Source organism: Rousettus aegyptiacus, unplaced genomic scaffold (assembly GCF_014176215.1).
Source record: "Rousettus aegyptiacus isolate mRouAeg1 unplaced genomic scaffold, mRouAeg1.p scaffold_m13_p_11, whole genome shotgun sequence".
NCBI lineage: Eukaryota > Metazoa > Chordata > Mammalia > Chiroptera > Pteropodidae > Rousettus > Rousettus aegyptiacus.
Window position 1 is genome coordinate 47,266,583 of NW_023416286.1, and position 24,314 is coordinate 47,290,896.

General features: G+C 47.0%; 1 protein-coding gene across 1 annotated transcript; it reads right to left on the bottom strand.

Moving 5' to 3' along the window:
- Positions 1-4,732: 4,732 nt before the first annotated feature.
- On the bottom strand, positions 4,733-17,973 carry GRK1 (G protein-coupled receptor kinase 1). Its single transcript, XM_016151971.2, has 7 exons — positions 17,176-17,973; positions 15,369-15,496; positions 13,193-13,350; positions 12,349-12,432; positions 8,437-8,561; positions 6,468-6,669; positions 4,733-5,158 (listed from the first exon to the last, which is right to left on the bottom strand). The coding sequence occupies exons 1-7, from the start codon at positions 17,872-17,874 to the stop codon at positions 4,860-4,862; spliced, it is 1,695 nt and encodes a 564-aa protein (XP_016007457.1). The 5' UTR covers positions 17,875-17,973; the 3' UTR covers positions 4,733-4,859.
- Positions 17,974-24,314: the final 6,341 nt, after the last annotated feature.

Here is a 24,314-nt window from a genome sequence, read left to right on the forward strand (position 1 = left end):
AGAATTTAGTGTCTTAAATTGTGATCAGGGTGATTTAAAAATACAAGATCGGGCTGCCCAAAGAGGAGATGTTTGCAGTCCTTGATCCTGTGCCAGTGGGGAGGAGACCCTCCCTGGTTGCCCCCCGGCCATTGCAGAGGCAGAAACTGGCCAGAGCAGCTGACAGAGCCAGAGAAGGACCTTCCCAGGGACTATAAGAACCAAAAGCCTTGCCTCTTTCCGATGAAAGCAAGTGGTGTGGAGGGATGGCTACAGCACGTGTTCAATTCTATTACGAAAATAAATCCATCAAGAGCAGGGATGTCTGCCCTTTTGTCTTCTCCTTAGAACCATGTCTGTCTCATGGTAGGCACACCATAAAAATAAGTTAAAGGAAGACTGAATGAACTTGATTCCCAAAACCACTTAGTACCTGCTCCCTGCCTGGTCGGGGTACATGCTAGGCACATGGTCCCTCTCCTACCTATACTCTCACCATCTCTGCCCCAATGTGGGGAGAACTTGTTGGAGGACCCACCACTTCAGAGTAGCTGACATGGAAACCAGTTTATTTGAGCAGATGGGGTCAACAGGCTCTCACAACAGGAGCATAGGTTCTACCAGCTCTAAAAAGAGAGAGATTAAAAGAGCCATAAAGCAACCTTTATCAGCCACAGGCATAGTTTGGTTTCTCCAGTTTGTTCCAAAACGACAGGCCGTTCAGTCCCTGGAAATCATTGCAGGAACCGGTGCGTTCACAGCCTGGCTCCCGGCTCTCAAGGGTTAGTGGCATGCGGGCAGCAAAACAAGACTCCTTCCTGTAACCAAATAACCCTGAGATGATGCTCAGGGGATGAATAATGCACACAGGAGCCAGGGAAACAGCAGGTGGCTCCTGTCTGCCTATACACACGGGTGAGGTGGGTGAGGGAGCAGGGACGAGACAGGAGATGTTCTCAGAGACATGAATTTTTTAAATTAAAAACACCCGGCACTTTGCTAGAAGACCGTGTAACCATGATCTCCCAGATCGCTCTAATAAGCCCAAGCAAGAAGGTTCGATTGTCCGTGACATCTCACATTTCAAGGTTCTTTTGCTCCCATACTTCCCATGATTCCTTGGAGCAAGGCCTCCCAGGCCTTGGATTTGCAACCACAGGCTTGTCCAATGTTTCCTGTTTTAGCTAAACAACCTGCAAAGTGCAATTCTCAGCAGCCTGGTGGTTGCCCTGTTAAAAGGAGAAAACTATACCCCTTGCAGGCTTATTCTCTTGCCCATAGCACATACTAAATATTGGCATGCCAGGGAAAGGTGGCCACCCCCAAGCTTTCCTGGAACCACAGGGACAGGAAATGAGACCCCGTCAGTCTTAGGCAGGTCAAATGTCAGGCTGCAAGTGCTCTGCACACCTGTTTCCATTAAACCCCACATAATGCATTGGCCCTGGATAACCTTTGTCCCTCAGCCCATTTACCTTGGAAGCAAGAAGGTTGAACTTGGAAGAAACTTTTTCTACTGTAACTGGGGAATTGAGGTTTGATTTTTCAAACTAAGCCATCTTATCTTCATTTTAAGTTGTCTGGGTAGCACCTGACAGCCTTTCTTATTCATTTTTTTTTAATTTCTTATTTTCAGATTGAGGTATTTCTTTCAAAACTGTTCTTCTATTAGCTAGCATAATTCCTGTAATCTGTAGGTTTTATTTTCAATTGAGGCCCACTCGCAAATCTTAACACTCACAGGAGGAAAAGGAGGGCCCTGTTATGAAATAACGGGAGCCTTTCAAAGGCTCATTCCAGCTGAGCTCATGTTAGGTGATTATAGATTTTGCAAATCTACAAAGGCTGTAGACAAGAAAGAATAGCCGGCTATGAGAATGGAATAAATAACTCAGAAGAGGTATAAATGAGAAGTTCGGGCCATGTAACTTGTGTTCATATGACAAGATGGGACCTCGGATGTCCCATAGGCAGTCTCTCTAGTCCCCTGGTTGGGCCTTTGGGAGCACAAGGCTGGCGTCCACATGGGCACCCTGAGGGCTAACCCAGGAGGAGACAGTGCAGAGTTTGGGAGAGAGCGCGAACCTAAATGTCCTGTCCATGCCACCCCAGCAGCCACGAACGGCTGCTCCCATTCGACCTCGCCACACCCACATTGTCCTGCTTCTTTGCTGAGATTTCCCATTTTTATTTGCTTCGAGCATTTTTATGATGGCCACTTTAACACCCTGTCAGAGGATCCCGGCATCTGTGTCATTCTGACGTTGTCACTATCGATTGTGTTTTTTCATTTCAGTTTGGGTTTTCCTGGTTCTTGGTTTGATGAGTGACTGTCCCTTGTATCCTGGACATTTGGGGTATTGCGTTAACGTCTCTGGCTCTCATTGGAGTTATCTGTTTTAGCGACCCTCCTCTGACACAGTGGCACATGGGTAATCAGGTGAGTGGGGAAGAACAGAAAAGCAATTTAACCTAATTTACAACACATGCCAGGTCATTCACAGCCTTCGAGGAAATACCTGCCCCTTCAGTTGGGCATCTGTTTATTGAGCACGTGGCACAGATGTGGGCACAGAAATTTGTTGCACTGAGGGCAGCAGGCAGCCTGATGGTCCGAGCAGGACAGCAGGTCTCCTGGTCCCAGGTGAGCAGGAGGAGAGAGCTAGAGTAAGGACTGCCATACACTCACTACCAGACAGCAGTGTGCCCAGTCAGGGGGACTGTACCTGAGAGAGACCCACGCGGAGGTCCCCAAAGGCCTGTGAAGAAGTCCCGCAATGAAGAGTGGCCATAAGCAACTCTCAGGAAGCTCAGAACTGCCCTGTCCACCCTCCTGCCTCCCCAGACTCACCTCCAGGAGCCAGAAGCTGAGGTTGACTGAGAAGGAGCAGGGTGGGGGGCAGGAGAGCTCGGCAGGGAGGGTGGGAACATCCCTCCAGCCCAGGTGGGAAAGAGGTTTGAAGTGACTGGAGTCTCAACCGTCACATGGACAGATGGGGAATTTAAGTTAGTGCCTTGAGACCACTGTTACTTAAAGTGGGAGCAGACAGACACGTGGTCACCTCTGGGTAGGAGAACAGCAGGGTAGGGGCGCGGGCCGACGCGATGCCAGCAGCATCCTGGTCCTTGTGCCGGCAGGGGCGTCCCTGGGTATCACAGTGTGGTTATGGACTGAGCATCTATGATTTGTTTTCCCTATGTGAACTTTTATGTTTAAAACGTTTTTTAAAAATAAAGTGACAAAAGGCCTTTTGATTACCTATGTGTGAATGCATGGGCTGGCCTGAGTTTTATCAAGGGTGGGAAAAGACAGAGCCTGAACAGACTCCAAGAGACAACTGAAGTCACAAATACGTAGTTTTTGTGATTATAGCCCAATAGGTCTACAAGTTCAATGGAATAACTTCTTGTTCATAAGCTAAATCATGGGCATGCCAGATTTAGCCAAAAAACAACGAATAATTTTTTTAGCGTATGTCCTATCCAATATTCAAGACATACACTAAAAATATTATTTGTTGTTTATCTGAAGTCCAAATGTAACCGGATGGCCATCTGACCACCAGATAAATACTTGTACTACAAGAAGAGCCTCTCCCTTCAGGCACCTTGGGACCTGGACAGACGTTACAGTGATAGAAAGAGGGAGCCAGGGCCAGGCCTCCAGCCACACAGCTAAGGCTGCTTAAATCGCCCTTTATGGCCCTGGGGACCTAGAGCAGAATAAATAGCTTTGGAAAAATCAGAAATGGGTCTTCCCTGCATGAGAATATAGTGAAATGAAATTTATAGCTGTTACCTAACCAATGTGCACCATTCTAGAAAACAAAACCAGACTTACGGAAGGGCACAGAGATTTGTCCTGCCTACATCTCAGCATTCCTCAGCCACCAGGTCTCTCATCGTGGGCTTGCCCAGGGAGATGTACAGGTAATGGTTTCAGGTTGCAAAGCAAAAAGCACTGGATGCCTCTCCAAGGCCCTACCAGAGCATTCTATGACTCTACAGTACCACACATGCAGTCAGGAGAGAAGGATCATTCTGGTAGGGTTTATTTCACCAGTCCAAGGTAAAGTCTTCGTGCTTATAAGGTAATTCTAAAGAACACACTTGAAATGTCTCCACAAAACTAGGGACTCTATACCTAACAGTCACCTATACCACACAGAACGGCTCAGGAGACAAGTCATCTTTCCTACAGAGGTGTGGGACAAACTAGGAGGTAGTTGGGTCCCAGTTTGGCCAGCAACCCTCCAAAGCTGTCGATTGCCGAGATCCACTTGGCAGGGGGAGCAGGTAGGTGTCTCCATGCCCCAAGCCCTGGAGTGGCCAGGCAGCAGGGGGGCAGGAGCTGGGCATGAAGGAGGACCAGGCTGGGGCCAACAGTCCAGGCCTTTCTGGTGGTACCCGGGAGCCCGAGAGCCATGGTTTGCCAACCCCTGGACCAACCAAGAGAAGGCTGCCCGTGAGGACAGGGCTCTGGGAAGTTGCAGTTAAGGTGTCAGGAAACCCAAATAGAGCATCCTCTCATCTAAGCAGTCATTCACTCTGGCTACAGAGCACCACTACTAGCTTGCATGTCCACACAAGAGCCTGGAGAGTTATACATTGTTGGTATACTCTGTCCGAGAACCACTGTGGTATCTCTTTTGAGTGAAGTGGGGCAAAAGAAGTGGACTATGTACAAGCTGGGGCTCCTGACCCCAGGGCTGGAAAGTCTGGCTGCTCTGAGCTTCCTTTCTCCTGACGGCGCTGTGAGAGTCTCAGTCACACCGGTGGCCTGGCCCAGAGAGCTGCCCGTCACCACAGTGGGCTTGGCTGACTCGTAAAGGCGTGTTTGTCCCCGCAGGCAGAAGAGGAAGGTTCCTTTTCCTCCACCTCTAGGAAACCAGACACATTCCTGACTTGGACGAGGGAGCAGCCTCATTCACAGTGACCCCCTTCATGTCATCGGGCATCTGCCCGTCAGCACGCCATACATTCAGGTCCCCAAAGATGCCTGTCTCAATCATCTCCTCCTGCCAGGGAATGGAGCAGTTGCCAGTGGCAAATTCCTGGAAGAATTCTGTATCCGCTTTGTCGAAGACCACACCTCTGACCGTGGAAAAGGCCCCTACGTCCTGGATGTTCTTTGCGTAGACAGTTTTGGAGTCTGGGATGAACGGCGGTATCAGCATTCCTGTCAGAAGACAGAACACACAGCATAAGACAGGCATCTGCTGAGAATCTGCTCTGCCTCAGTCTCACTGCTGCCCTTCCTGGAGTATCCTGACCACTAACAAACAGCACATCCGAGAGGGTCCTGGGCATCCCCCGCAGAGCCTTGTCACGAAGGACAGCATGTTCTCTCCCCTCCCCATCTCCTCCCCACAGGCTGCCGTACACACCCTCTCTGCAGGCCCCACACCCGTGCTCTAGTGTTAGCCTCCCCAGGCATTGCTGTGTGCAGATTGGACACCTAGAACCAACATTCCCAGAGCTGAACCCCACATCTTCTTCCCAAAGCAAGCTTTTCTTTCTAACCTGCTCAGGACCTGTGATTATCCAGTCACCAGATGCAGAACTTCAGTCACCCAGGACCCCCACCTAGATTAACCCTTCCCTCCTCTCGCCTCTCACTTTGTCTCCCCTCTCAGCACTAGAACCCTGGGCTGCCGCACCATTGCAGCATCCTCAGGACTAACATCCTAGCTCCAGCGTCTCTTGGTTCTGATCTCTCAGAGCTACTGACCTCACCCCATCCTGGACCAGTCTTGACAACTCTCCCTGGCAGAGCCCACCTTTAGATCAAGCGGGAGCTGCCTCTGTTCTGAACTTTCCTTGCAAAAGTAACTTTTCTTATTGGGGCATGTACTACACACAGCTCTGTCATCTTGGGGCCCTTCCGTCTAGTCACATGTTTACATATCCTATCTGTAGGTTCTGGGGGGTGGGGGTTGGCTATGTCCTACACTTCTCTCTCTCAGACATACGTGCACAAATGCACACATGCACACAAGCACACACATGCACACAAGCACACACATGCACACAAGCACACACATGTACACACATAGATCTTGCACATGACACTTGGTAACAAATACTGGTTGAATGAATGAATTGCTCCCAAGGAAACAGCTTGAGCAATCATGAGCTCCTTGAAAGAATAGGGTGTAGAAATGGAAAACAGCAGGTTTGGGTCTTTAGTTCAAAGGTAAGTCAGCATATTCACTACATATCCCATCCAAACTTTACCGTCCTCCAGCAGGTTTCCCAAAAGATCTAATCAATTAACACCCAGTCCTGGGGTGTGTGGAGGATGAACAGAGCAGTAGAGAGTGGTGGTGTTACGTGGTGCAAGGGCAGCTATTGGGAGAGCATCACCCAGGCTGTTCCTACTCTGCTGACATCGAGCTAAACCTAGGAGACGCCAATGGCAAGCAAGAGTCACCTAACAGACCCATCCCCTTTATTCCCCCCCAGATCCACAAGCACGCTGACAGTACCAGCCTCAAGCTGTCTCCAGTTAATGTCTTTAAAGAGGGTGTTGGCACGGAGCCTATCACAAGTCCCGTCTCTAAACCCCAGGCGCTTCTCTGGGTCCTTCTCCAGCAGTGCCTCACAGAAGTCCTTGCTGGCCTGGCTGAACTTGTCCAGGTACTTGACTGGCTCTGAGAGGATCCTCTGCTTGAGTTCCTTGTTCTCCACCTGTGCAGTGGGATACATATCACGTTAAATCCCTGGGAACCCACCAGTGAGGCCAGAGCTGGCACGTCAGACTCCAGGAAATTGGGCAGCCCCTGCTGGTGCTCCGGCTAGCACTCCTCACAGGAAGAAGCCTGCCCTCACCCATACTGGGGCGGAGGTGACAGTAAACACCTGAGTGTGCACCTCTTCCCCAAATAGTAGCAGTTAAAAGACTCAATATCTCAAGTCAAAGGAGGAAACCCTAAAGATGCCAGTCAAAGTTGGGGTGCAGTGTAGTTTAGGGAACTCTGGCTGATGCCTTGGCAAATTACATAATTATTCCTTACCCAATGGAGAAAGAAGAATAACAAAAAATAAAAAGTCAACTTTATAGACCTGAGCTGGCAGAGAGGTCTTCTAACTGGATAGAAACCTGAGGGAGTGTCTACAACACCTTAATTTGAATCAGCTCTGTGGAGTATAATTTACATACCACAAAGCTCTATCTTCAGTGACCCCAGTGAAGGGTTTTGGTCAGTCTCCATGGAGACCTCCCACTATTGCCCCAAAGTACCCTGTGTCCTCTGCAGCCCATCTCCATCCCTACCTCAGGAAAACACTGACACATTTCCTCTCATGAGAGATTAGATATGGCTTTTCTAAAATTTCCTGGAAATGAAATCATTCAGAGTTACTTTTCCGTGTCTGGCCTCTTTCATTCCATGTTACAGGTTTGAGACCCATTCGTGTTATAAGTATACCTAGGTTCCCTCTTTCTTGTTGCTACCAAGGTAGGGTTCTATAGTACAAATGGACCTCTGCTGGGTCACTATGCACATCTCACAGAAGTTCACCATGCTCACTCACACGCAGAGAACAGGGGTTGTGGTTGGGGCTGTGGGATCAGCGAAAGCTGAGGTGAGAGTTGGGAGCTTCTAGCGTGGCCTAAGGCTGTCTACCTGCATGTGGATCTCATACCGTTTTGTTTTACTTTGTTCTTCTGAGCTGTTGGAAGTCAGGAGAAAGAATTGGTTACTAGAGTTCAAGGTGGAGTTGCAGAGACACAGAGTAACTTATTGTTTTAGTCATGTGGGGACTCTCTGCCCTTGGAATATTGGGGACATAATTTGTTTCACACTTGTCCTAAGGGACAGGAGTGGGGATCCGGTGTGTGTGGAGGGGGTGTGGACACACTGGAAGGTCCAGGCAAAAGAAAGTGGTGAGCGTGACCTGCATACAGGCCAAGGGGCAGTGGGAATAGGCAAGAGAGGGGCCACATCTAAAGACTGCCATTCACACCAGGCCCCCAGAGGTGCCTCCTTTCTCATCCAGCCTCCTCATTCCCAGTTCACAGAGATGCCTGGGGTAGACCACAGAGGATAGTGGAAGGCCAGGGGTCATGGTGTAGCATGCGATGTCTACTTTTCTCCAAAACATTCAGAAAAGTTGCTGTGCTATGCCTGGTTCAGGGCCTGCAGGTTCTTAGCATCATGAAAGAAGGTTCTTAGCAGTCACCTGCAGTGAAAGGCATGAAGGTTGTCAAAGGGACCAGGCGGCTAGGTGAGGCAGGGCAGGTGGTACTGAGCGCTGATCATGGCAGTGTGTTTGGAAAGCACCTGAAATGCTCCTTAGTGTCGGGACCTACGTGAGATGAAGTCTGTGTCCCTTCTCCTCTGCTCGGAAAAGACCTACCACAAGAAACCTAGTGCTTAAGATTTGAGCATATCCCCCAACAAGGAGGGTCAACCCCAGAACAGCTGCAGGGACACTGGCTGGGCCACCTCCTACCTTCTCTCCCCGGGCTCGGAAGGGTCCTCTGGCCGCAATCATCTCATATAGCGTGACCCCCAGGGCAAAGTAATCCACGGAAAAATCGTACTCCTCGCCCCGCAGGAGCTCGGGGGCCATGAAACCTGCCGGGCCAGAGCATAGGGCACACTCAGAGACACAGCTGCATGGCAGTGAGCACTTACCCTACCCTGGTCGTCACTTAACTGATGCTCCCACGTGCACATAGTGCAGGGTTCTCGCACTATGATATCTGAGGCAGAAAATTCTCTGTGATGGGACTGCCCTGTGCGCTATAGGGTGCTGAGCAGCATCCCTGGCCTCCACCCACCAGTTAGCGTCCCTCAGTCATGGCGACCAAAAATGTCTCCAGAATTGCCGATTGAGCCCTGGTTGAGAACCATGCTCTCCACACGTGGTGCGAAGCCTCTTCTTCCCTTCGGTACCTCATGACAGACAGAGTGGTGGTCTCACACACAAGTGAGACCTGTGGGGTCATGGGTGTGTGTGGAGTAAGGGTTACAGAGACAGGCACTATAGGATGCTTCCTGAAATGGCACAAAAGATATAAACTAAGATATTCCAAAGAGGGAGGGTACTGTCTCAGGGGCCACACTTCAGGCCGAAGCTGAGGGGTGCCCACGAAGGCCAGGCTACTGGCACTCAAGGAGGCCTTGTTTTTGACTTATGTGAGTCCAGGTATTGGCACCCATCAGTAGCACTTATTCTAGCTGACCCCTATTCCACGCTTACTGTGTTCCAGGTGAAGGTGCAAAGTGATCTCCTTTAAGCCTTATAACACCAAGAAGTAGGTGCCATTACTTTTCCCTATCATAAGAGAACTACCTTGCTCACAGAAACATTGATAAAAGGTAATGAAGTAGGATTCAAACCCAGGCATCTGACCTCCCAATCACTACATCGTCCGTTGGTATAGTGGTTAAACCCACTGCTAATCCACCTAATCGTCTTTCTGTAACTCAGTTTTCATCTGTACCGAAATTATGCAGGCGTATTAAGAATTAGCTAATTCTACAAGGCCTGTTTCTAAAAATAATAGTGCCCTGACCCCTCCTTCTTCACCTCATCTTCATCTCAGAATCGTTTGAGCTGGTTATTTTAGAATTAATATCCATAATATCCTCTAAATCACATACTTACATTGCAAGTTTCGCAAGTCCCCTGGGGGCCTCCTCGCTTGACTCCCTGCTCTGGAAGTTGAAGCTCTGTCCCTCTCTCCTCCACGGCCACGCAGACGCGTTCCGTCCTCCCCGTCCTGCTACATCATCTGGCTGGTCAGCACTCAGCTCACACTATCCCCTACTGACCCCAAACTAAACCCCATTTATGTGTCCTTCCTGACGTATTTTCATTGGTTTTCCCAGGTTGCCTTATCTTTTCTTTCATTTGTTTAGTTATCTATGTCCTCATTGTCAATGTGACCCTAAATTCTCAGACAATTCTCTAATCCCTGTCATGTTCTGATATAGTAAATAATTTATCAATTTTATCCTCGTGAGAAGGTCTCTTGGAACCTTCTTACCGTATTCTCTAATCTGGATTCTGATGTGCAGCCAGCAGCCTAGAATCTTCCTGTCATCCTGAAACCCTTTGCCTCTCTGTGTTCTCCCTCCCAGATACACCACTCATTGGTTGACTCCCTTATTTTGGTAAGGTAGCTTCCTGAAAAAACGGATGCTAAGGAAGTAAGTTCTTCAGAACTTTCGTGTTTGAATATGCCTTTATTTATTGTGCCTCAATATTTAACTAATAGTTGGGTTGAGTATAAATTCTAGTTGGGAAATCATTTTCCCTCTTATTTTTAAGACATTTTCCATTATCTTCTCACTTCCAATTTTATCTCGGTGGGGGGTAATCGTGACCTTTTAATGGGTGAGGAAGTATATATAGGTGACTCTCCTAGTTCACAGAGACAGATCATCTTGGGGCCTAAAGTCCACCTGTGCAGCCCAGTATTGGGTCCTTGTGCCCACATACTGTGCTGTGTGACTCATATGTTCCTAACCATGTGCTTTGTTCCTCTGTCTCTGATTTAAAGAAAAAATGCCAAGTTCAGCAAAGCAAGTAAGAACTTGTCAGATGTCTGTGTCTGGAGGAATCCACCTTCCAGGAGCAGGTCGGATGCCCACCATTGTCTCAACTGCTCCCATGCCGGGTACATGCCACATTCGGGGAGTTGGGGCCATGTGCTAAGCTCCACATCTTGAAAGTCAGCAAGCTTTGGGCCTCCCAACTCTCTAACTTCCTAACTGCCACCACATAGAGGCCGGCCCTGGGAAAGGTAAACAAGCCAGTTTCTGGGGGCCATAGTTCTCTCCCCTGGCACCAGGGGGAGGGATTACGGGCTGGCATGGGGTGGCTTCTGTGCTTGGATGACTTTAGACAGTCTGAGGTAAGTGAAGCTAATTGTGTCCATTTATTTCTGTTCCTTCAATATCCCCATGTTCATGGTAAGCTTCCAAGAGGGAGACGTTCTTGGCAACACCGACCAAGTTGATGTGACCTAAGAATCGATTCTCCCCGAAGAGATTACAAGAGTCAAATTCCATAGAACCTCCTGGCCCTGATTGCCCCTTTGTAAGTTCTGCTTTTCAGGGACTTATATTACTGTCCAGACTCTGTGAGAAAGGCATGTCCAACTGACCACAATTTCTAGATTAAAACAGAGCAGCAAGACCACAGGCACCCGTAGTCTACTTCATTCAACTCGGTCCCAAAAGTTACATCTTTTTGTATCCCGGGGGTCTTATGTAACTCCCGGGACAAAGCAAGTGCCAACAGATAGTTGTCGTGTGAATGAATGAATAAAAGAATGAATGACTACTACCTTAGTCTAGTTACTAATTCTTCTGCATGTTGACTCATCTTCCCCTCTAGGTTGGAAAATTACTGGGGACAGAGAGAATGCCTGATATTTCCACTACATGTCCCCCTGGGCTGGCACAGCACTATCCAAAGTGAGTCCCCTGTTTTACAGTCAATTGTAGAGGTTCAGAGGCTCTGGCTCTAGGTGGAGCCTAGGGTTGGGAGGATGCCCAGGGACCAGGAGAAGGATCTAGAAGGCAGCCCCTGTGGCTTTGCTGGATACCCCAGCCTTCTTACACCTTAATTTGCTGCAGCTATTTGAGAGTCATTCCCTGCTCATGACCCCAGATGCTCAGGGCAATGTCCTCACTCACAGGTCAAGAGAACCTCGGGCCTGGAAAGCTGCAGTCTCTCTCTTCAGAGTAATGCAGAGGCTTGGCAGCCACAGCGAGAGCCTATGGGGACCTCTGGTGGCGGGTGCAGCCCTCGCACTCGGCAGAAACAGGGTCAGCAGTAATCTTGAGGTCAAATTAGTTTAAATCCTGGCTTTGAGGTCTTCTGGGGCTTTCTCCTAATGATCTGGGTCTCCTGGAAATACATGAGTGGTGTTTCCACTCATAGACTCACATCTAGGAGTGAACTTCATAGATTTGGCTGAGGATCTAGAAAATTCAGGATAGGATCTTTCCCTAAGTAAAGCCACAGATGAGGACAGACTCACTATAGTGACAGGTACCAACCCCAAAAGAGCCCAAAGTCCAAGGATTGGGAGGATTCTGTGACACAAAACAAGAAAGCCATTGAAGGCAAAAGCTTTCACCATAGAGGGTGCAGCGTGTCACAACAAATAGTGAGTTTTAGGTGGGGAGGGGTTGTCCCCACAGTGGGTGCAAGCTTGTGCAGCAGCTGTGCAAGCACACTAGCCAGCCCCCTTGATTTTTCATTCTGAGGGATGAGGGAGCCGCTCCCCTACAAAACCTCTGCCCTCCCCTGTCATCTCCCCAGCCACGGTGACCCCCAGGACCTCCAGAGCCTTGCCCTGCCCCCTGGGACAGGCTACCCTACCCCTTGCTCTCAGGCCCTTACCTGGAGTCCCTGCATAGCCCTTGGTCTTGGTCTGCCCTTCCTTTAGCTCCACGGCCAGTCCAAGGTCAGAAATTCTAACATTGCCTGAAAAACAAACATGGGCTGAGATTACATGCGGCTCCAGGAGACAAAGGCACCTGGTATTGCTGGAGCCTGCAAGAGCCTGCAGGAGCCAAGATCCAGCCTCTGCACACATGCACACATGTGCATGCACAAATGTACATGCTTACACTTATGTGCACATATGTACATGTACATCCACACATAACCACACCGGCTCGCATACATGCACACTCCGAGGCAGAGGAGCCCAAGGCCTCAGCACCCAAGTGCCTCTGCTCCCCATCCAAAGTCCAGAGGGAATGAAAGTGACTTCACACAGGAAGCAAAAAGAAAAGAGTGACAGAGTGAGGATTTGGCCATAAAATATCAACTGTTTACCAATAGTTCCAAGCACAATAGACATCCTGGATTAACTCCCTATAAACCTAGGTGCCTAATTATACACCACTTTTCACCGAAGTCCATCCAAAATCTTCATCTGGAGACAATGCTGTTCTATCGCAAAATGGAGGAACAAACTTAAGATGTGTCTTCATGCTGCTTAAAGCTCTGATGAACCAGAGGGTAGTGGAAAGGGGGGAGGAGGGAGGTCGATGGGGAGAAAAATTTAAATCATTTCTTCAATTAAAAAGTAAATTAATGTTAAAAGATAATAAATAAAGCTCTGACGAGCACTTATCAAAAGCAGCCCATCCCCCTATAGGTGACCCATGGAGCCACAGAGGCAAGTAGGGCTGGGGGGAAGGTGGGAGGGGAGGCCAGGGGAGAGGAGGCGTCTCACCGTCGTTGTCCAGGAGCACGTTCTCAGGCTTGAGGTCTCGGTAGACGATGGCCCTCTGGTGCAGGTGCTCCAGGCCACTGATGATCTGGGCCGTGTAGAAGATGGCGCGAGGCTCCTGGAAGCCGGGATTCTCCTCATCCACGTTGTAGATGTGGTACCTGGAGGCAGACTATGCGGAGGCCTATGCTTTTCTGGCACAACCACAAGAGGGTGACCACAGTATTGACGGAAGTAAAATCTTGGGAAAATAGTGAGGGCCTCAAAATACCACGTTGTGTCAGCAAAGCGGTCATCTTGGGGCCTCACTGTCCAGCCTGAAGAGCCTGTGGCAATGCCATGACCCCGTGTCCTCACAGACCCTTCACCACAAGTACCAGAGGAGAGAAACAGGGCAGCGAAGTGCGCTCCTCTCTCTCTCCTCTCCAGACCTGGCCTGCAGAGGCCGGGAGATGGGCCCCAGAGCCATGTCACCATCACCGGTTGACCGATCGAACGTGCAAGGGTGGAGGAAGGCAGAGGCGGTCCACACGAGCAGCCTGCGTGACCTCGAATATAAAAGTAGCTAACACAGAGCCACGCGAGTGTTGGCTACTTCCCCCGGCCCGAACACACAGACTCCTCAGGGGACCCGCAGCAGGGCCTCCCTCCCAGCCCCCGGCCTCTCCTGTAACTTTCCCGTCGTGTTTCCCACTACCACATTAACGAATAAATGGAAATAAATTACTTAAACTGAACAGCAACATGGGATAATAGAGGCAGACCAGAAAACTTAAAAGAAAAAAAATAGAGAAACACTCAAATCAGCCTGAGCATGAGACAGCTGGAATGATAACGAAAATGGCTTTCATGTTACATTTATATTACAGTATAGTATAGTATAGTATAGTATAGTATAGTATAGTATAGTATAGCATAGTATAGTAGAGTGTAGTATAATACAGTATAGTATAGTATAGTACAGTATAGTATAGTAGAGTGTAGTATACTATAGTATAGTATAGGTTTTTTTTAATATAGTATAATGTAGTATAGTGTATTATAGTGTGACATAGTATATTTTAGTTTACTATATGCAGTATAATTTATTATAGTATACAGTATAGTGTAGTATAGTGTAGTATGGGATAGTATAATGTAGTATAGTATAGTATCATGATCATTTCCACCCTGTCATGTTATTTGCACTTCCTAGACCCTTCTGACCCTCTTCTGTGTAACTTTACATAGGTCACTTAGTCGAGACCTTAGACTCCACATAGGTCACTTAGTCGAGACCTTAGACTCCACATAGGTCACTTAGTCGAGACCTTAGACTCCACATAGGTCACTTAGTCGAGACCTTAGACTCCTCATCTGGAAAATGGAGCCAACCAACTTACCTGGCAAAGTTCCCTGGAGGTGAAACTAGAAGAGATAATAGCAGTGCAGGCCTTGCAAATAGCCTTGACGGCAACGCCCCCTCGTGTGCGAGTGACTGTGACACTCTTCTAAGTGTCCCACATGTGTCAGCCTGCACTCCACAACGACATTTGAGCCCCTGTGATATTCTCTATTCCCATTTTACAAACCAGTACACTGAGGCCAGAGTGGTGAGGCTGCCCAGCCAGCAAGTGGATCTTTTCCTCTCTGAAGCCAGTAATCTGGTTCTCCTGGGAGCCCAGGGCCAGGCCCTCAGATCCCTGGCAGATCCAGGCACTGTACAGAACTGAAGCCCCCCATTCTCTCCTCCAGTGGATGACAAAGCCAAGGTTCCCAAGGTTGGCCACGTCACATTCCCAGCTCTTCCATCATCCCCAAGAGCGGGCTGTTGATGAAGTTTGTCTTCATTTATATTCCTCTTAATACAAGGCCTCAACCCCTATGAGGTCCCACCCGCCTCTTTATTCATCCATCCAACTAGCACCACATGACCCTGCTACCCACCCCATTCACTGCTTCCCACCATCCACACAAACCTATGGTCTAGAGAGCCTAATTTCACATGGGACTAAGGATGCATCATTTCAAGCATCAGCAACCAGAAGACAAAGAGCGGAGGATTTCAACGAGGGCACATCAAATGTCACCGTGTGCCCCGCAGGCAGGAAGGAGCCCCACTGGGACCCAGGGACCAAAACTTGACCACTCTAGCCCTCCCAGTCCCAGCTCCCACATGGAAGAAAGAACCCCTGTTTACCTTAAGTCGCCTCCATTCATGATGGTCATCACCAGACAGAGGTCAGTTTTGGTTTCAAACGCATAGGCCAGAGAAACTATAAACCTGCTGTGTACTTTTGCTAGAATCTTCTTCTCTACCATAGCACCCTGAAAAGCAAGATGTTGAAAAGTATCCAGGTTTAGGCAGAGAAGTGGCATTGTCATAAAAGACCAAGTCCCACAAGTCATAAAATGTCACGATAAACTAGAAACAGAGTTGCAAATATATTTTTAAAGTAGTTTGCACAAAGTTATTGCAAATAACTTATAAATATGCTTCACTCACACCATTTCAGGGATAAAATCTTACGTTCAAATTCATCATGTACAGAGGACTTCCAGTTTCCCAGAGCCTTTAGCAAGGGCAGCTTCAGCTAACAAGTCTTAAAAATGCCAGGTGAAGTTTCCAGCACATCCTTTGACTGACTTTCCAGTCAGTCCTTCCCTACATCTAACCAGCTTGCCCTGTTGCAGTCTCAGCCCCTTTTCTCTGGACAGCAGAGGATAGCCGAGGACCCGAGCCAACCTGCATCTCTGTTCTTTTTCTATCTTTATTTTTAAATGTCATAAAGTCCATCTAGCATGCTTTTAAAAGTTGTGTTTGGACAAGGAAAGCAGCTTCCCTTTCTGAAGGAGGAATCCTTGATGTTGGAGAAGGCCCCTTTCTATCCACACCACACGGGAAGATTTTAGGTTGACTCTACTGTGTATAAAGTTCAAGGAAGGTCCTGAACTCAGGAGAGGAGAGATGGCAGCGCTCTAATTGTTGAGCTAAAATCACAGGCAGACAGCTGTGAGGAATAACTACTTCCGCCCAAAGTCCCATGGGGGAGAGCAACGTGAGGTAACCCCCTGGGGAGGGGTGCTCTGTGGTAGCTGCCATATGCCCCCAAAAACTGCATTTGTCTCCGACACAGTCTGCACTCTGCAGTGGGAAAGGGACAAAGAGCCATGAGGACAGAACGTGAGGCTGGGAGATGAGTTCCTAAGACATTAAGCAGCTTTCGCTGATCCTGCCTAAAGGGGGTCTGACTCCAGTTAAAGAGAGCAGACCCCACTCAGAGCCACCTGCCTGTGCCTCCGTTCACTCCCTGGCCCTGGGAAACAGCTGTACTAGGGGAACAGCTCACACCCGCATCACGGACAGGCTCGGCCTCACATAAAGGACCGGCACCAGCCCTGGCTCCATTCCCCGGGTGTTGTCCATCACAGCAAAAGCCAGGGTGTGGGTAAGTTTCAGAAAGTTGGAGTAAAGAACTGGAGAACAATTTCCCACAGCCTCCCCCAACACTACTACTGTACTTGGTGGTGTCGTTAAAAAAAAAAAAAAAAAAAAACTAGAAGGATAATAAAATGTGGAGCATCATCCACACCAACAAATGTGAAGGCTCTCTAAGGAGGGATGTCGGCAAACCCCATTTGTGTGCACTGTGAGGCTCATGTTAAGAGCAGTTGGACAAGCTGAGTCACAGGCCGGGAGGACCACAAAGCCCAAACACCAACTCCTCCCGCCACTCTGCCCTGTACCAGGCACTCGGCTCGGCTGTCTAGCTCAGACAGGGCTGACTCAGGACAAAGAGATGTAGATGAACTAGACGCCAGCCAACAGCTGCATGACAGGAGGGGTCTGTGTCCAAAAGGCAAGGTGAGCGAAGCGAGCCAGCCAGCCTGCTGCAGGGTACAGCGTGGAGCTGGACAAGGCAGCTGAGGACCCTCCCCACCCACTGACCCACCCAGTCACCAGAGCTAAGAGCGCGCCCTCCACTGTGAACGGCTGTGCTGCCCACCTGGTACCCCTTCCTCTTCTTCAGCCTCTTCTTATTAAGCTTTTTACATGCATACATCTTGCCAGTCGCCTTCATCTGGCAGGCCGACACCTCCCCAAAGCCACCTTTCCCCAGGACCCTGAAGTCCAGAAACCAGTCCTCTCCTGTGGGCTGGGCCTCCAGCCACTTCCACTGCAGGAACCTCTGGAAGTACAGGGTGTCCAGGTATTCTTGGAATGGGGCCTGGCTCAGGTAGGCGAGGGTGGCCTGCAGGAGGGGCTGGAAGAGCCCGTCCCCGCTTGCCACAACCCCCTCCCGGACCTTCACCACCATTCCTTCATCCAGGAAGCTGCAAAAGAGTTTGGCCTGAGGGTCCAGGTACTCAGCCAGGATGGCCTGGGCCTTCTGCGGCCGGAGGTCGTCATCGGCTGTGTCGTAATCCTCGATGTCCTTCCAGAGCTCCAGGGCCGGCACGTGCCTCTCATCGGCCTTCAGGAACTGCTGGAAGAGCCGCTTGCCGATGGGCTGCTCCGAGCACAAACTCTGGAACTCCAGGTTCAGGCCGTCCCGGAGGCTCTCACATTTGGAGAGAGGAGGCAGCTTGAGCTTGGCCAGGTACTTCTTATCCCGGGAGGACGGGGCACTGCTCCCATCGAAGCTGCCCCGGGCGGCGATGAAGGCAGAGTTGGCGACCACTGTCTCCAAGGACCCGAAATCCATCCTGGAGTACACCTGCCGCCTCAGGCACCAGAGGCCATAGGCTAGCCCTTAGCACCCGTGTCCAGAGTGGGCCTAACGCACTGTCCTTGGCCTGTGCCCCTTCTTGGCGCTAGGGGCAGGAGGAGTCCCGGCCAGTACAAGGATGACTGGGGGCCACACCAGGAGCACCCAGGTAACCCAGCTGACAGCTCAGGCTAAATCCCAGCCCGGGGTTATGGAGGACACATTCAGGGTAACGAGCAGGTGCCAGAAAAAGACAATCCCCTAAGCCGCTCCCAGAAGGATTAGATGGCCGGCCGGCCTACTCCTTCCTCTGAAGCTGCCTCTGTCTTGACAGACCCTGGGACCCCCAGGTGCACCTCACTGAAGTCCCAGAGCTTCAGAGTCATTCTGAGCTGCCCTGTAGCCCTCTGGTCTCGGCAGCCAGGCAGACCTCCTGTTTGCTTCCTCGAGGGGACTCAAGGCTGAACCGAAGGGAGAAGGGAGCCCCAGGAGAAACATTAGTTTATAAAGATGGCCGGTTGTTTTTCCTAGTGTATTTCATTTTCTTCTTAGGGAAAAGTAGCAAGAGAAGAAAACCCGCTGATAATAGGAATTTAGAGAGTGAGAAACCATAGTGAACAGCTTCCTGGGGTGTCCCCCAGTGAGACCAGGGCCCGGGGAACCGATCAGTATGTGAGGCCTAACATTTGTCCTGACCTGGCACTGAGAGCCGCTGTGCTCCCAAGGCACGCCGCTGGCTCTAGGACCGAAGGTGACCCTGGCACTTGCTGAGGGTCAGCTCCACATCAGTTCCCTCTCTCACCTGGACTGTGCTCGAAAAGCCAAAATGCCAAGGGAAGCGTTCAGGTGACGTTAGGACAGGGAAGCAGGAGACCCCCGAGCTATACCTAGTGCTGACGCCCCACACACAGAGAGGCAGGAATGAGAGGGGAATAAAGAGGCCAGGGATGCATCTAGGACACACCTGGGGCACAGCTGGAGTGTGCTTTAGAGTCAGCAGGGGCACACCTGGAACATACCTGAGGCATATCTGGGACACACTTGAAGTATACGTGGGACACTCCTGGGAGTCACCGGGAGCACAACTTAAAGACACCTGGGGCACATCTGGGTATACCTGGAGCACACCTGGGACACATCTGGGGTACATTTATGGATGCCGGGACCAGTGGAAGTGTCAGCTTCAGGAGGTCACAGCCTTGTCTGTCTGTTCGAGTCCACAGTAGGAGCTCAGCAAATGTTTGGGAAAGGATGCCAAGAGAGAGTAAGGGGTTGGTAATAGTTTAAAGAGGGGAGGAAATGAAGAGTTTCAGAACAAAGAGTGCCATGGCCCGAAGAGTCTGGGGGAGCTACCCAGCGTACCCATTTCTTCCATGGTAGGAGAAGTGGAGTGTCTCGAAGGGCAGTGAGAGCCTGCAAGAGGGTGCGGAAAGACAGGTGGGCTTTTCTATGGGACCGGGGAGGCAGGGATGAGAACTTGCTGGCTGAGCAGCCATGGTCCTTTTGCCCCACCAAGTGGGTTGGAGGGTCCAATCCAGCCACTTAATAACAGGTGACCTTGAGCCAATCACTTGAACCCCTTCCCGCCTTCTCAATCAAGGCTCAAACGGGACAGTGGTGCTCATGGTGTTTCATTGGATGGAGCACTCCCTGCTAGCATTTCCCACAGCATGCCCTGGGTCACCTGAAGATCTTGCCGAAATAAAGATTCTGCTTTAGTAGCCTGGAAAAGGTCTCTCACAAGCCCCCAGCTGGTGTTAACATCGTCAGTCAGGACCCACTGTGAGAAACCAGGTCTGAGGAAGACAACTCCCATTGGGTTAACACTGAGCTACATCCTGGGGAACGGCACGCATTGGGTTAAGCGAAGTTAAATATGTTTCCTATCAAGGAACTTATTTAGAGATTTTCAAGTGAACTCGGCTTTCTAATAGGGGTCAAGCAGGCAGTGTTTCTCAAACTCATTTAGCTCTGGGACCTCTCTCCTTTTAAAATTAACTTTTTGAGGGGAGTAACTATAGATTCACATGCAGTTATAAGAAATGATCCAGAGAGACTGCACGTACCCTTCACCTAATTTCTGACGATGGCAATATCTTGCCAAGCTAAAGCACAGGATCACCGCTGGGATGCTGACCTTGACACAGACGACACATTGAACATTCTGTCCCCACAAGGATCCCTCCCGTTACCCTTTTATAGACACATCCACCTCCCTCTCACCCCCCACAGCCTCCTGAACCCTTGAAAACTACACGTCTATTCTCCATTTCTATAATTTTGTCACTTCAAGTATGTTCTATAAATGGAATTGTACAGTACATAACCTTTTGAGTTTGGCTCTTTTCACTCTGCACAGTTCTCTGGAGATTCATTCAGGTTGTCATGTGGATCAGGAGTTTTATTGCAGAGTAGTATTCTATGGTGTGGCTGGACCACGCTTGGTTTAACCATTCACTCGTTGAAAGACATCTGGATTGTTTCTAGTTTGGGGCTATTATGAACAAAGCTGCTATAAACGGATTTTTGTGTGAATATAAATTTCCATTTCTCTGAGATTAATGCCCAAGAGTGTAATTGCTGAGTTGCATGGCAATTGTTTGTTTAGTTTTTTAAGAAACTGGCAAACTGTTTTCCAGAGCAGCTGTACCATTTTACATTGCCACCAGCAACATATGAGTGATCCAGTTCCTCAGCATACTCCCCAGCATTTGGTATTATCACTATTTTTTATTTTAGGTATGTTTTTTATGTGTGTCGTGGTATCTTATGGTTTTAATTTGCGTTTCCCTAATGACTAATGATACTAAACATTTTGCTACGTGTTTATTTGCCATCTCTATATTCTTTATGGAGAAATGTCTCTTCATGTCTTTTGACCGTGTTCTAACTGGATTGTTTGCTTTTTTGCTATTTTGAGTGTTTTTTATCTATCTTAGATACTAGTCTTTTGTTAGATTTGTGGTTTTCAAATACTTCCAGTTGTACCTTGTCTTTTCATCTCCTTCGCAATGGCTTGCACAGAACAGAAGATTTTATTTCGTTAAAGTCCAATTTAGCATTTTCTTTCCTTTTATAAATTGTGCTTTTGCTGTCAAGTCTAAGAACTCTTTGCCTAGCCCTAGATCTTGTAGATTTTCTCTCATGGTTTTTTTTTTTTTTTTCAAAAAGTTTTATATTTTTACATTTAAATCCATGATCTACCTTGAGTTAATTTTTTGTACAAAGTATGAGACTTAGGCCAAGGTTTGTTTTTTTGCCAATGGATGTTCAGTTGCTCCAGCTCCATTTATTGAAAAAGCCCTTTGTGCTTCCTTGAATTTCCTTTGTACCTTTGTCAAAAAAATGAGTTGGGCATAAGAACATGGGCCTATTTCTGGGCTTTTTATTCTGTTCTATTGGTCTCTGTGTTTATCCTGCCACCATACCTGCACTGTCTTGATTGCTATTTCGGTCTATATTTGTGAAGGATATTGGTCTGTAGTTTTCTTTCTTGGTACTGTCTTTGTCTGGTTTGGGCATAAGGATAATACTAGTCTTATAAAATCAGTTGGGAAATGTTCTCTTCTATTTTCTGTATAATATAGTACATAATTTATAGTTCTTCATTAAACATTTGGTAGAATTCTCCAGTGAAACTAGAGGAAGTGGTCCATTTCATCAAAGTTGTCATGTTTATATACGCAGAGTTGTGTATAGTACTTTCCTATTATCTTTTTGATGTCTACAGGGTCTGTGGTGATACCACATTTCATTCCTGATATTGGTTATTTGTATCTTCTCTCTTGCTATAGGTTTGTCAATATTATTGATCTTTTCAAAGAATCAGCTCTTTGTTGTTTCATTAACTTCCTCTTTTGCTTTTGCTTTTGTTTTTAATTTTATTGGTTCTCCTCTTTTACCTCTTCCTCCTGCTTGCTCCCCACCCCGCCCTTCCTAAGTTTTCGAAGTAAAAACTTTGATTCTTGATTTGAGACTTTGCCTCTTTTTTAATATATTCATTTAGTGCTGTAAATTTTTCTGTTAACATGGCTTTACCTGTTTTTCACAAATTTTAGTGTTATATTCTGTCTTCATTCAGTTTCATGTATTATTTTAAATTTTCCTAAGGCTTCTTTTTTAACTCATATATTATTTAGAAGTGTGTTGTTTAGTTTTCACGTTTTGAGATTTTTCCGTTATCTTTCTGTTATTAATTTTTAGTTTGATTCATTGTGGTTGTAGAACACTCGGTATGATTTCTTTTCTTTCAAATTTGTCGAGCTTTATTTTATGGCCCAGAATATGGTCTATGTTGATCAATGTTCCATGAACACTTAAAAAGAAAATGTATTTTGCTGTAGTTAGATGAAATATTTTACAAATGTCAATGACATCCTGTTGGTCGATGATATTGTTGAGTTCTTCTATATTCACACTGATTTTCTGTTTAGTTGTTCTATCAGCTGTTGAGAAAAGGACATTGAAATCTCTAAAATTGTAGATTTGTCTCTTTCCCCTCTAAAGTCTATCTTTTCACTTTACATATTTTCAGCTTTGTTGTTTGGCACATACACATTTAGGATTGCTATATCTTCTCAGTGGATTGACTCTTTATAATTAAATTTTCTCTGCTCTGAAGTCTATATTATATGACATTATTATAGCCACTCTCACTTTATTTGGCTACTATTTGCATGATATATCTTCTTTCATCATTTCCCATTCATCCTGCTTGTATCATTGCATTTGAGGTGAGTTTTTTTTATAGTTAGTATATAGCTAAGTCGTTTTTAACCCACTCTGTCAGTCTCCGTTTTTTAATTGGTGTGTTAAGACCATTTACATTTCATGCAATTATTGCTATGTTAGAGCTCAAGTCTGTCATTTTTCTGTTTGTCTTGTTTTGCATTTCTCTGTTTTCTTTTCCTGCGGGTTCTTAAACATTTTTTAGAATTCAATTTTGATTTATTTTAGTATTTCTGATGTCCCTTCATATAGCATTTTATTGGTTGCCATAGACACTACATTATATATGCATCGCTTTTCATATCCTTTGTTCTCATTTTATCAGTTTGAGTGAAATATAGAAACCTTACCTCCTTTTATCTTCCTCTGTTTATAATTGTCTTAATTTTTTCAGCTATATAAACTTGGAACAATATTAGGCAATGTGATAATTTTTGCTTCAACCATTAAACATAATTTGGAAAACTCAAGAAGAAAAGGAAAGCCTACAGTATTTACTTATAATTTGTTTACTGTGTTATTTCTTCCCTCATGGTGCTCCAATAAACCTTCTTTTAATGTTCTCTTTCTGTTTTGAAAACTTCCTATAGCCAACCTTTTAAGATAAATCTACTGGCGGCAAATTATTTTACTTTTCTTTTCCTTCATCTGAGAATGTCTTGATTCTCCCTTCATTCCTAAAAGATGTTTTTGCTACATTTAGGATTCTAGGTTGACAACGCTTTTGTTTCATCATTTAAAAAATAATGTACAATTTTCTTTTACTTTCTGATAAGAAATCTTCTGTCGTCAGATGGCTTTTCCCTTATAGCTTTCTAAATTTTGTGTGTGTGTCTTTAATTTTCAGAAATTTAATCATGATGCATTTGGCATGGATTTGATGGGGCACGGTTATCCTGTTTGGGGTTCACTCAGCTTCTTGAATCTGTTTATGTCTTTTGCCAAATTTGGGGAGTTTTCAGTTATTTCTTTGAGTAGTTTTCGGCCTTGCCCTCTTACTTTTCTGTTTCTGGAACTCTTATGACACACATGTTTGATTTTTATTTTGGTCCCCCAGGTCCCTCAGGCTCTGTGCATTTTTTCCAAGTCTACTTTCTCTCTATTGTTTAGAAAAGGTAATTTCAATTGTTTTTTTTTTTTCCCTCCAAGTCAGAGATTCTTTCCTCTGCCCCATCCCTTCTACTGTGAAACCAACTCTTTGAGCTTTTATTTTGGTTATTTTTTTTTTTAATATAAAAATTCCATTTGGTTCTTCTTTGTATCTTCTATTTCTTTCCTTAAACTCAATTTCTTTGCTGAGGTCTTTTATTTTTTTCATTTATTTCAAGCAGGTTCATAATTGCTCACTCCAATAATTTTGTCATGGCTACTTTAAAATTTCTATCCAGTAACCCCAATATCTCTGTCACCTCGATGTTGCCATTCGATAATTGTCTTATTTTAATTCATTTTGAAATTTTCCTGGTTCTTGGTATGATGAGTGATTATCAACTGAAACTAGACATTTTCCTATGTTCCTTCAGTTTTAGCTGGCTTTCTCTGACTGATTCTACTCCAGCAGTAGAAGAGAATCAGGCTCCATCTCATTACTGTTAAGTGGGGGTAGAAGTCTAGGCTCCCCACTTGGGAATCTGAGGGTGTGCTCTACACTTCGTCTGGAGCCCATTCTTAATGAGGTATCAGTCCTACATTTTTAGAGCATGCAATGG